This window comes from Propithecus coquereli, unplaced genomic scaffold, assembly GCF_000956105.1.
Source record: "Propithecus coquereli isolate 6110/MARCELLA unplaced genomic scaffold, Pcoq_1.0 Scaffold197, whole genome shotgun sequence".
NCBI classification, from domain to species: Eukaryota; Metazoa; Chordata; class Mammalia; order Primates; family Indriidae; genus Propithecus; species Propithecus coquereli.
Window position 1 is genome coordinate 1,422,825 of NW_012144633.1, and position 13,496 is coordinate 1,436,320.

A 13,496-nucleotide genomic window follows, 5' to 3' on the forward strand; every position below is an offset into this window, starting at 1 on the left:
AAAAAAAAAAAACTGAAAAACAGTAAGACAAAACCCCATCTGGGCTAGTAAAGAATAAATTTCCGTGTAATTACTTGGTTCCACGAGCCAAACTCTTCTCTCCTATAACTCAATGGTGTCTGTCCCTGAGGAGTGCTGATTCACCGTATATCCTTGAGAAGCCTTATTTGAGGCTTTCAAACAGGTAAGAGGTAAAATACCAGCACCCTCCGGACTGATTCCAGGGAATAAAACCCAGAGGCCATAAAATTTAATGAGCACAGCAACATTCAGGTCACCTAAGTAATTCCTTAGTTGAGATGAGTACCCTTCTCATAATGCAAATGCGAACATTACAGTGCTAATGGGAATTGTGTGGTTTCTATTTTAGAAAGATTCTTAATGCATCCTTCTCCATAAAATTTAAACATATGCATAGATCCAAACTCCTTCCCTTTAAAACAGCTTTTAATATATTCACCCAGTTCTCAGTTTTCACATTGGTCCTCTGTGTTCAGAGTCTCTTTGCTTCTTAGATGGTCCTGTTTTACACCTACCACATTCTCCAGGTGGACAGCCCAATTTCTTCACCTCCCATTAACTTATGTTTTCTCTGTTACTTGTCTTACTGCCTTGCTTGCTGCAGGGTATATCTGTTGTTATGGTCATTTAGAATTAATCTGCCTCTCTCTGGCAACAGTACCCAGTTTTCCCACTGGGAACCACCCCTCACCCACTCTCACTCCTTCCCCCCGACCTCCAGGGAAGGTATGTGACCCAGGTCTGGACAATCAAAGCATCATATTTCCCCCACCAGAGTAATTGGTTCAGGCGTGACTCAATTAGAGTCAAGGAGATTCAGCGAGATGTTGCTTTCTAGCAAGATTTCTATCTTAGGAGAAAGGTACATATCCTTTCCCATCAGATTTAAACTTAAAAGATGTAGGGCCAGGGGTGCTGGTAGCATGTTACTGCCATGGGGAGGCTGAGAATGAAGTCGGCAAAGAGGAGAACAATGTTGAGAGATGGAGCCAGACCTGGTGATCTTTCATGGGCCCCTGCATCAGACTTTGCCTAAAATCAGCTACATAAATCTTTTCAATTTCATGAACCAATGAGTTTCTTTCTTGTTTTGCCATTTGGGTTTTATTTTACTTACAACACTAAGAATCCTAATTGATACAGCTCTGTCTCTAATTCTACAGGTAATTCTACATACAGGTAATTCCAGTAGAATTCCTTCAGGTGAATCTGAAGGGCTGAGGATATTAGGATAAAGCTGGAGGAGAAAAAAATGGAACTGAGACTGAAATGAAAGTGTGGACCACTTTTTCAGATGGAGGCTACGGATGATGCCTTCCTAAAATATGATAGATCATCTACAAGTAGTAACAAGGGCTTTCAGCTATCTGGATAGATATCTGGCTCTGTAAAAGAAAATCTGATAAGATACTGACCTTACTTTCAAAAATTGATAATTTCTTAAATGGTTAAGTAACTAGGAAGAGCTGCTACTCTGACCTCATTCTGGTCCATGAGAACAGGCTAACCAACAAAGTGAAATGCTGGTGACTTTTGAAAAGATGATTTTTCATATTAGCCTTCATGACAAATGAGGAATATAATGTAGAGAATAGAAAAACAATGGCTGCTGGGCTTTTCAAAAAGATTTCTAAAAGTTTAGGGGAAAGAAATGCACAAATACAGCAATAGAAAATATAAACAGGAAGGTAATTTCAAAAGCCAACTTTAACCTCATGAATGATAAGAAAATAAAAGAGGAACACCTAAAGACATCAAAGTGGCTATTCTCTAATATGTTTATGAAATGCAGTTAGATAACACATAAGGAAGGATATATAAATAAAGGCAGAAAAACAATGGAATGATCTTGTGAGAATAACATGGGGAAGCCCAGAATTAAGTGGAGTTTTCAGATTTTTCTAACAGTGATAGCCATGTTCTTCCTCCTACTGGATTTATTTCTTTTGAACAAGGCACATCGCTTTAATTTTCTATTTTTTTCATTATATCTATCCCAACAAGACTTAACATTACCTATGACAGCAAAAGAAACACTAATATTAATTGACTAGAAGAGTGAATAAGTGACCCTTACGTACTTCTTAGTGTTAAAACTTCAAGGTCATTTTATTTACTTCCCATAGCATGTGTACTAATACATGATCACCGGAGACCATAAATAATTCACAAATTCACCTTCCCTTGCCTAAGAATTTTTACCTAAGAATTTTTGGGCACTTTCTTCACTATCCTTTACAAAACTTGTTTTCTTCCTGGTGGCTGTTTTTCTGTTCTTTTTTATTTTTTTTTCTTTTCCAATTTCCCTCTCCTCCAAATTTTAGGCTAAAGTTGTCACAATTTGGTGAACTTTTGCAGAACACATGGACACCAGTCCCTAGATACAGAAACTAGCAGAATTTATTCAGTCATTCAACCTCTATCTGAGTACCAAATATTTACTCAACCAGGGAGTGGTCCTACCCAGAGATTTAATCATGAAGGAAAAAATGGTGAGAAAAACGTGGATGAGAGATGTTAAATGAAAGAATGATGCAAATAAACAGGAGCACACCCCAAGGAAACTTAGCCTACTCTGGATAGCAGAGAAAATTTCCCCAAGGAAGCGATATTTAAGCTGAGATCTCAAAGATAGATAGCACTAAGAAGGCAAGTAAGTGGAAAAGAGCCTTTCAGGCAAAGGAACAACATGTCGCCGGAAGGAGCACAGCATGCTTGAAAAATGGAAGTAATATGAGTGAGCAGCAGGGAGGAAGAGGGAAGGTGGCATAGGCTAGAGCTAGAGTAGTAGTAGCAATACTAAGGATAATCATAGGGAACAGTTATTGAGTACTCAGTCCTAGGTGCTTTTCTAAGCACTTTACATATATTATTTTATTTAATTCTCATTGTTATTGTCTCCATTTTAGAAGTGAGGCAGCAAAAGCCAGAACATGCAAAGTCTAGTAGGCGACGTTAAGGAATGTATCTTTCATAAGTGAAAGTAAATTGTGGCCACTGAAGTGTTTTAAGCAAGTTGGAGGTAAGGTATTGATGTGAAAAGATGCATGTTTTTAAAAAAATGACTCTGCTGTGTGGAAAGTGTCTTGGAGGGAAAAGTAGAGACAATAGAAGACATCATAGTCATCCAAGTGAGAAGTATCAGCTCGGAGTGGAGAGATGGTGGGAGATTAGAGATGTGGACAGATTCAAGAACTTGGCAATGGTCGGATATGGGGGTGGCGAGGGGAACATCCAGGGTGTCTAATGGATGGTGATGTCCTTCTCCAAGAAGAGGGTGCCAGGTCTGGGAGGTAGATAATGTATTCAGCTTTAGACACACTGAGCATAAAGAAACTTTGGGAACAAAACAGAATATGTAATCAATTACTGTTTGTTTTAATGGGCTGAACTGAGATGCTCTCCACTCCATCAGGAGCTCCTCATTCTTATTAATGTATGCCATGCTGCAGAATTGAAATCTTTTCGATTCGTAACTAAAAAAGGTGCTTTACAAAATTCTATGTGAATATTCAGTTGCAAGCTGTACAGATGGGCATTAGTCCTCATCTTGGTAATAGATCTGTGTAAATTGGCTGTTTGATATTATAGTGTCCCCACAGTTCAAAGGCTGATGTCCATTGAATTGTCCTTCTTTCCCAATATTTTACCAGTATGACTTGCTTAGTATCTGATCCTTCTCACTGACCAACCTCTAATACAAGTCAAACTGGTGAAGATTCAATCAGCAACAGAGACCCTCATGATCCTAACTCTGTAACTGCCTGACAGACACTGAAACCCCAATGATATTGAAATCTGTAGTATGTCTGCTAGCACTTGAGGAGAAGGAAGGGCTTCTGTCAATGGCAGGTCTCCTCGTTTCCACAGATGGAGATGTAGTGCCACCTCTAGTGTCACTGGTCCAGAATGGTTCCTTTTAACACAACAGGTATCAAATCACTTGAAGTCACTGCTCATGAAACTCTCTCAGTTTGGGCCATACCTATAACTCCGTTATATATGAGGAAATATAGACACAAATTTAGATCAAGGCTATCCATCAGAACAACAAAAGCATTGCATTGCACTTGACTATTGCTGACCTAGGTTCTTGCTTCTTTTTCCTTCTGTGTCTTGCACTGCCTCGATCACCTTCCCCAATCATAACCTATTTGGTTAGTTCATTTCCTCCATCTCTAGCAGTGTTCAAGCAGAAGCCATTCATGAAATAAAATTTCTATCTCCAGACCCTCCAGACTCTCCAAACATATAAACATCCTAGCTGATTCTAAATGAAGATATCTGAAGATAAGACCATACACTTAACTTTACAAAAAAATGAAATATGGACCTATTTAGAGTTAATGCTCAAGTTGTTGAGGAAGAAACCATCAATAGGAAGAGTAAATTAATTCTTTGAGGAAAATTAAAGCTCTAGTAAGTAACAATGAAGAAAGATAACATGGTCTTGTGGAAAGGAAACTGTCCTGTCATAGAGGAGATCTGCATTGACGTTCTCAAGTCAGTTCTGCCCCCCACTTAACTGCATATATGATACTAGACAGCTTCATGCCTCAGTTTTCTTTTTTTGTCAAAGACAGAGGATAATGAATCCCATGTATTCTTCTACAAAAAACAACTATATAGAACACTCGAATCAATATTTTTTTAAATAGAAGGATTTGAGTTTTTACAAAACTATGGCTAATATGTAAGTTCTTCCTTTGAAATTTTATCATCAGATGAGTCTTAATGAAAGAGAAATAAAAATGCAGCAAGAGCAGAATGAAAAAAGCATCATTAACCTCATCTAAGCAGAAAAGTTGAGCCAGTCTTCATCAGTAACAACACGAAACTGTCCTAGGCCTGCTCTTTGACATGAGAGATAATCATGTGTTTGAAGCAATGAGGTAATATGGACAACTGAGTGAGTCACTCATTATTTGGATCTTAGGTTCGGTGCCAATACTGCCCTCAATAAAAGGGAATTACTGCAAAATCAGGCAGCCACTGAAGTTTCCACTAAATGAGCATCCCTCTCTATTCCTTCTAAGACACAAAGCAGCTCAGCACAGATGGATGTGTCTCTTTCCTTCATTTTATGAATGATTCTGTCCAGAGTTACTGGGAAGTTTTTAAGGGAAGAGAAAAGAATGGTGTTGCTGCTTTTAAGTCCTTTGTTAACATCAAGAAATCAAGCCACATATTTTTTAATAATGAGAATCTGGATCAAGTTCAATGTATAGTTCAAAATATATTCCAATTAAACTATTTAATAGAGTCTTGGCTTTGCTTCTAGCCCCGTCCCACCACCATATGTATCCAATAATTGAACCTCTTCCTCCTTTCCAATAAAAAATTGGGTCACTGAAGTGTTTTGAAAGTTTGATTTCTCTAAACCATTGTTTTCAAAATGTCGATAATAAGCCTTCCTATTGATAATATTGATTATTTGTAGTAGAAGTACCTTGAAACCTACTGTGCTGAATACCTGCGCAACTCATGCAGGTCCCCTGTCCCTGCCCAATGACCCTACGTGTGTTACAATGCAGGTAGCCGCCCCCAATGATCATTCTATATCCACATCCATGCACAAACTAAGTGGTTGTGCTCCAAGATGACAGTAATCCTGCCTACCTGAGCCACAGGGCCAGCAAGCGATCTCATTCACCATTCATAGGCACTTACTGGGTGCCAGGCCCTGTGGTAGATCTTGAGGACACAGCAGTAAACACAATAGTTGCCATCAGTACCTGCTCTCAGGAACTGGCAATATCCCTGCCAACCTTCTCATACCAGCCTCCTGCTCAGCTAGAGCTTGGAAAGCCGATGAGTAAAGCAAGGGCATATAAGCAAAGCAGCACCTCAGAACTCGTTCAAATCAAGTAAGTGTCTTTGGATGATATTTTTTTGTTTATAAAGCATGTTTCCATAACTTGCTTCACAAAAAATTATCCCTCTTTTGTAGGTGAGAAAACCAGCACTCAGAGTGAAAGTAAATTGCCCAAGGTTTAGAGAGTTAGTGACCATCAAATGTGAGGACCCAGATTTTCTTCACTCCCACAAAATCTCTGCCTCTTAAGGGCCATGAGGGCCTGAAATCAGTAGTAACAGCCTGAATAATTATTGACTCTGCTTCTAATCACAGCTTTATAGGGAACAATATATTAAAAAGATGGAAATTCTGGATCACTTACCTCACCAGATCCCTGGGAAGAGCAATAGTCTAATCATGTTTTGAATAATCAATCATCAGAAAGGCAATATTCCCTGTCCCTAATACATCTTTCTCTTAGGCATCCACGTACAGGGACATAAGGCAGTTGAAGATGAAAATCATGATGACAAAGACAACAGTAACTAGTAGTATTAAGTGCTTACTAGGATTTTAAATGCATTATCTCATTTAACCCTCACAAAAATTCTATTATATTCTCCCATATAATGCAGAAGATGAAAATTGGGTGTCAGAAAAGTTGAAGGACTTGACCAAGGTCACAAAGCTAAAAAGGAACAGTGATAAGAGTCTTACCCAGGTTGTCTGACTCCAGAGTCTATGCTTTTAATCACTACATTCATCTTAAAGCTCACCATATTTCAGCAATTTAGGTTACAAACCTAATTCAATGTACAAAGTGCTAGATGTTACCCTGAGAAGAGAATGTAATATAATACATTATCAAGTCCTAAAATGGCCTTTCAAATGGCAGAACCACAAATTCAAAATTTGGGCTTCTATTCGTGGCATCCATTTAGTGGAACAAAATGAGCTCAGTCTGTAAATGTTGATCAGTGCCACCTGTAGGCAGCGGGAGTTTGAAGGAGACTCATAAAGTATCTGACTCTTTGGGAAGCTTTCATTCAGGGACCCATGTGGATGGGTGCTGCTCTGAGAAAAGTTGAAATCAGCCTACAAACCATCTGTACACACGGCCACAGGTTTCCCAACCTGAGTTACCAGGGAAAGGAGCTTAGAAATTGGATAAAAAGCACAAAACAACAGGGGGGAAGTCGCTTAGCCCATCAATCTGAGAGGGGTGTTGTTTCAGATAAGCCAAAAAGGAGAGAACACAAGTTGCGAGGTTCAGATGAGCTCGCAGCCGCCCACTTCCTCACTGTGAGATCTGATGTCCTTTATTCCCATTGTCCAGAGCTAAGATTTTGCTCACTACAAAACTAGAATAAAAAAACTGATAAGGCTGCCATGAGGAATGTATGAAGTTATTATGAAAATCTCGTCAAATAGCAAGGCTTATGTGAGTGCTTAGTAATAATAATAATTTCATCACCATCATAATCATAAATATATAACCATGCTTTTCGGAAGGGAGAGAGAATTTTGAGTGCCAGATGAAAAGCTGCCTCTGGAGCCAGCTTGTTTGCTCAGGTGGTGATGCTTTGGTTATTTACGGAGCTACCAAGTTCTCTACATTCCAGGAGAATTGGTACAACCCATATCTTGGCCGGGGGTCAGATGTGCTATATTCAGTTCGGCTCCCACTCCCTCCTCAGTCCTATCACTAAGTGGAGGCCTTGTCCCAGGGCTTTACCTTGCTGCTTTTGCATGGTGGTGAAATCCTCAAAGGTAAGTGTGCGCACAGGAGGTCTCCAGAATGCATACGTCTCCATGATGGCTTCAAGTCCAGTTCTGGAAGAAGAAAAGCCAGCAAAGGAAGTTGTAAATAATCCCAAGAAATGCACTGACTTTGTAAAGATCCAGAGGTGGTTTGTCTAACAAGTGGCATAAACATAGGCACTGAGAGATATCACATCACCATCAGAATGACTTAGTCTAGAAAACACACGGCACAGACGATGCTGGATTGCGGGACGAAGAACAAGTTAACCCAATTCAGAGTATCTGCAGGCAAATCTACAACCATGATGGAATTTCACTCTGACATTTCTTCAAAGAAGGTTTGGTCTGCATGAGAAAAGCATGTTATGTGTTAAAGGTCAAGGCCACCAATATCATGAGTACAATCGAGCAGAGAGTAGCACTGACTGTTTCTCTAGCACAGGACAATGTCTTAATCGTTACCACAGTACGCTGACACAGCCTGTCCCAGAGTCAACTCCACACCTCGGGTATGTAAAGAGTCGATGAAACTGTCAAATTGCTGTGGCTTTAAAGGCTTCTTAAGTCAACAAAAATGAGAAGGACAACAGAAATAAAAGGAGAGGTAAGCAATCAAATACACGTGGGTTTCTATTGCAACAAGAAACACCTACCTGAAGGCACAGAAAGGCCTTGGTCTTAGAAAGTATACCTCAGACAAAAGGACCAGTGCATTTCTCCAAATATTTATCTGTATTTTTGTAACCTAATAATCAAGCTGGTCTTTGAGAGTCACAAACCATCAGACTTCAGGAAATATCCAATATTTTACAAGTACATTCTTTTAAGCCTTCTGGTTCACTGGAATTGGGAATTCCATACATGAGGTGTTGATACGTATCATTCTCACATGCTTACTCAGGTTATCCAGACACACTCTTGCTGATATTTCGTATCCTCAAAACAAAGTATTGGTTGGAACTTTGTTTAAAGCTTTAAACACAACTTCTGATTATTGACCTTTCTTTAAAACTAACTGTTCTACTTCTAAGTTGAGGGAGTTGAAGCACAGGGACTGTGGGGAAGGTGGGAGAAGGAGAGTGGGAAAGAGCAGATGGCTTAAGTCTTTTCATTGCAGAGTCACTGAACGGTGATATGGTGTTTCTTCCTGAAACAGACAAACCTTCCCTTTTGAGATGAAACATATGCTGCTTGTCCTTGTCCTTAGGTAATACATTTCCAGAGTTCTCTTCAGCCTTGCATACCAAGAATATAGTGAAAAGTTTTATTTGAAGTGAGAACGAATATCCGTTTCTTACAAATGACTCTAGGATCCCCTGAGGTTCTTCTTAGATGAGCTGCTGATACACTGATTGACTCTTCGTGTTGGAAAATTTCCTCTCTAAACAGGCCTTACTCACACAGTTAACTTTCTAAAGTCTTCTCTGGAATCTGGGAGGCTTTAAATATGTCAATGTTGGCAATCCAAACTCTGTATTTTAAGAAGAGGTTAGGAGAAGAGAGTGGTGCATGGTGTTTATTAGCTGTTAATCTGTTAGAAGTAGGAATAGAAGACATCTCCACATAGTCACTCTGTATTAATGCTGAATACAGTACATGAAACTATTTGTGGTGAGAAAGAGCCCAGGCAATTAGGGAGTTCGGAGTAATAAGGGGATAGGCAGATAAAGCCATGCTGAGCCTTGGTGGATAGAAGAAATAGATAAGCCAGGCTTAGGTCTGACTGCTTTGTTTTGGAATGTTGGCCATCCACCAGAACATCTTAGGATTCCTTTTAATGGCACAGAAGGCTCACTGCAAATGGCAAGGTCTTTATTGTTCCACCTCCTATTCCATTCTTCCCAGGAACATGCACCAATGATGAGGACAAACTATTAGCTCAAGGACAAAGAATACTCCCTTGTTTGTTCATAATCAGGTGCTAGAAGACTATGAAGTTGTAATAATACACTAATACACTACCAATAGTTTACTTATTGAATAAATAGAAAATGAACTTTATATTCTGTCTTGGTCAATTTTGTGCTGCTATAACAGAATGCCACAGACTAGGCAATTTATAAACAATAAAAGTTTATTTGGCCCACAGTTCTGGAGGCTGAGAAGTCCATGAACGTGGCACTGAAACCTGGCAAGGGCCCTTGTGCTGCATCAGTCCATAGCGGAAGGCAAACGGGCAAGAGAGGGCAACAGCAAGAGAGAAGGTGGCTGAACTCATCCTTTTATCAGGAGCCCATTCCCATGATAATTAGTCAATTCTTAAAATAATGGCATTAATACATTCATGAGGGTGGTACCCTCGTGACCTAATCATCTCTTAAAGGTCCCATCTCTCAACACTATTGCATTGGGGATTAAATTTGCAATACATGAACTTTGGGGGACACATTCAAAAAATAGCAGTTTCATTTTTACAATAGACAAAAAGGCTGTGGCAAAGGTATAATTTTATTTAAGCATCCAATTCTACACAGCATAATGAACATTTATCCAAATCTAAAATCCAATGAAAAGACTGAATTATAGAATCATAGATTTACATTTTGGGAAGAATCTTGGATGTCATCTTCTCTACCTCTTTTGATACCATGCTGGATGGCTATCCAGCCTCTGTTGGTATAATTTGCCAGGAAAATATTCAGCTTTTTGATAGATGTGTTTCTGACATTAGGCTGAAACCTCTGATATAACTTTCACTCTCTGGTTCCATTATCAATAGGTAAATAGTGAGAGTGCCAGACATTTCCCACAAGTAGTCCATCTACCACATTCCCATCCAAGAGACTTTCTTTAGCTTAAGAACATAAAGTACAACATGCCACATACAAACACACCATGGGTCTGTCACAACAAAGATCATTTTGGTGATGGAACTGGGGGGAGAGGTTATGATTCCCAAAAACTAATAGCTAAGGCCACACCTGTCTAACCACACCCTACTAATCCACTGTGGATCTATCTCCCACAGATTTATCTTACGTAGGATACAATATAAATTATCCTATAATATATATTATCCTGTGTAGGATAATATAGACCTCATAAATTTATATTACTGAATCTATATATGTATTCAGCATGTGCCTCTTTTTAGAAAAATTAATACTATTTTTCTACCATATGCCACATCTTTTATTTGTACTCAAACCCTATTAAGCTTTAATAGCTTTAATGGATAGCTTTAACTGTTAGAAAGTACTAGTTCTATATATCAGGATTTGGTGTAGTGCCACAGCAAGATTAGACAATTCATCTTTCTCCACAACTACCATGTATGCACCTCAAGAGCTTTGGATCTCATGTTCTTCTATTCCCCATTGCCTAGCATAGTGCTGGTTACATGGTAAGATCTCAATTGATATGCATTGAATTAATAAGTAGAGGAGTAAATGTTTTATTACCGAGTCATTATTTCATAAACTGTTTAACCAGCATTTATTTTCTAACCTTAAAACTGTGGAAAACAACATGGTATAAAACAAAGTCTCTGAAGACAGAAGAAATCCTCTAGTATTGGAGATTTGGGAATTGTTTATATAGCTGATTGTGATTGTTCCTTTATTGACTTCGGTCTCAGAAAGGTTTCAGTTTTCCTTTGGTTTCTTCTGTTCCAGTCATGGAATCTCTGACCTTCAGCAGAGTCTGAGTCCCCTAGCAAAGGCCAGTCATTTCTACACCTCATTTTCTCTTACAAGAGTTTTTGCCAACTACCCATTAACATCCTCAGCCACTTGGATGTCTATTCAAAGTTTATCCTGTGCTATACACATTGTTTACTTATTCATCACCATTTTACCCTAGTTTTGTAAAATTTTATCTCCAGTTTTTAAAAATGAATTCATTGTCCGACAGATGAAAAAAGCGGTCTTAGGTAACCATATGCCATTAACGTGTTCCACATGGTGGGCCTCTCAGGGTCTGCTGCACACCACTGATGTCATCTCTGAGGTTTCCAATCAGAAATGGTCAAATTGGCAAGTGTCCCCCTCTTACTTACTTTTCCCTGTGAGCTCCAGTGACAACAAAGCCCACATCCAAATCCCCTTTGTTCGGTGCTTTGGCTATAATCACCTCCCTGGTTTCCAGACCTCTTCTTTTTAGACTTTCAGTCTGCTCATTGGCCAAACCAACAGAATGTGCTGAAGAGGAGGGGGCAGTGGAAAGAGAGAAAGCAAGCCAAAGAGTTCTTTTGCAAATTGATGGTGCCTTGAGATCAACTGATTTGGAAAAATAGCCAGACTGTAAAGAAATATCCTTTCAACATTCTCATTCCAAAAAAAGATAGTAGGATCATTCCTTTGAAGTTCAGCAAATATTTGATAATCATAACAATTATAAAAACATTCATGATCCTATTAGGTAGCACACCAATGTATACTACTGCTTTTCATTTGTCTTGAGATAGGGAGTTGGATTTTTTGTTTGTTTGTTTGTTTCTTCTGTTTGTTTTCCCTTTAGTTCTGACTTTCCTAATTTTGAGTCTTTGCCAGTGATACTGGTAACAATGGGAACATATGCTAGGTTGATAAGGCCATTGAGCATCTCTCAGTAGCAGACAGTCAAGAGCTAAGGGAAGCCTATTGAGACAGGGGTCTTAAAGTCATAAAGGAGTTATGCAACCAGGAAAAGAAAAATATGTGCTAAGTTCTAGAGATATAAAGGCAAAAAAGACACAGGGTCTTTACCCTTTAGGAGTGTTTAACAAAAAGAGAACAAGATATAAATGACTAGTTACTGAGCTATGCAATAAATGCTACACTGGCCATATGTTTGCCAAGATGCCATGGAGCATTGAACAAGAAGTACTTAATACACTTGGAAAACTCGAGGAAGATTCCACAGAAGGCCAGTTATTTAAGCTTAATATTAAAGGGTACTCAGCAGTTTTCCATGCAGACATGAGGCAGAAAGGGGTTTTCTAAGTAGAGTTAAAGGTATGTGCAAAGACTTGGAGGTATGGAAGAGAAGGCATGTTTTAGGAACTAAAAATAGTTCAGGGTGACTGGAGCTTGGGGGACAAGATGGGGAGGGTAGACACCATGGACCGTTATTCCATGTTAGGTGCTTAGATTTTATCCCATGGGTGGTGCTGTGCCTCTGATCTCCATTCCTTTCCCTTCCTGTTCCATTATTTGGAAAAACAGAGAATCATAATATACTGTTCCTTCAGATATAATTACCACACCTCAGCATTCTTAGACTGTCCTTGCTTCACTGAGGTAATGTCAAACTTTCCACACTTCCTTCTCTTTACTGGACCTGAAATCGAATTACTCAGGTCAAATTATCCAGATTACTCAGGACATTTGATGTCTGGGGATATTCTAAAAGACCTCCAGACAAAGGTCTGCAAATTGACTAAAAACCAAACCATCATTCAAAACTTGGTTTTGAACGGTACCATATGTGTATCCACATGATGAAGTAGCTATAATCAATACGCCTTACAATGGAAGAACAGGTACCAACGGATAGATGCTTGGAGCTGAGTTAAAATTGTTCCTCACGCAGTGATTCCCAACTTGGGAATCCTGTCCTCCCTTGGAGTCTGAATTGGTAGTAATGGCAGTCTGTAAGGAGTTTTCACAGCCTCAAAAATATAATGAAAACCCATGATAACACAAAGTAGGTGAACTGAAATATTGTGTTCTTTTGCATTTGACTGGAATGTTCTAACTTTAATTTGGTGATACTAAAATCACACAAGGGATGGATTAGCACAGGCTCTGGATCTAGATTACGTGGGTTCGAATTGCAACCCCGCTGCTTATTAATGCAACCTTGGCCAAGTTATATAACCCCTTCCTGCCTAAGTCTCCCTAAGTGTAACAGGGAGGTAATGATAATACTTCCTCCTAACTGTTACTTAATAAATGCAGATTGATTAAAGACAAAATATGTCAAAACAAGTGAA

General features: G+C 39.1%; 1 protein-coding gene across 2 annotated transcripts in view; it reads right to left on the bottom strand.

Annotated features, from left to right (window-relative positions):
* Positions 1-13,496, bottom strand: part of TBX15 (T-box 15) — a 108,000-nt gene that overhangs the window by 8,017 nt on the left and 86,487 nt on the right. For both annotated transcript variants that reach the window (XM_012643434.1, XM_012643433.1), the window contains exon 7: positions 7,554-7,651. In XM_012643434.1, coding sequence (XP_012498888.1) covers positions 7,554-7,651 — 98 coding nt within the window. The remainder of the gene's footprint in view (positions 1-7,553; positions 7,652-13,496) is intronic.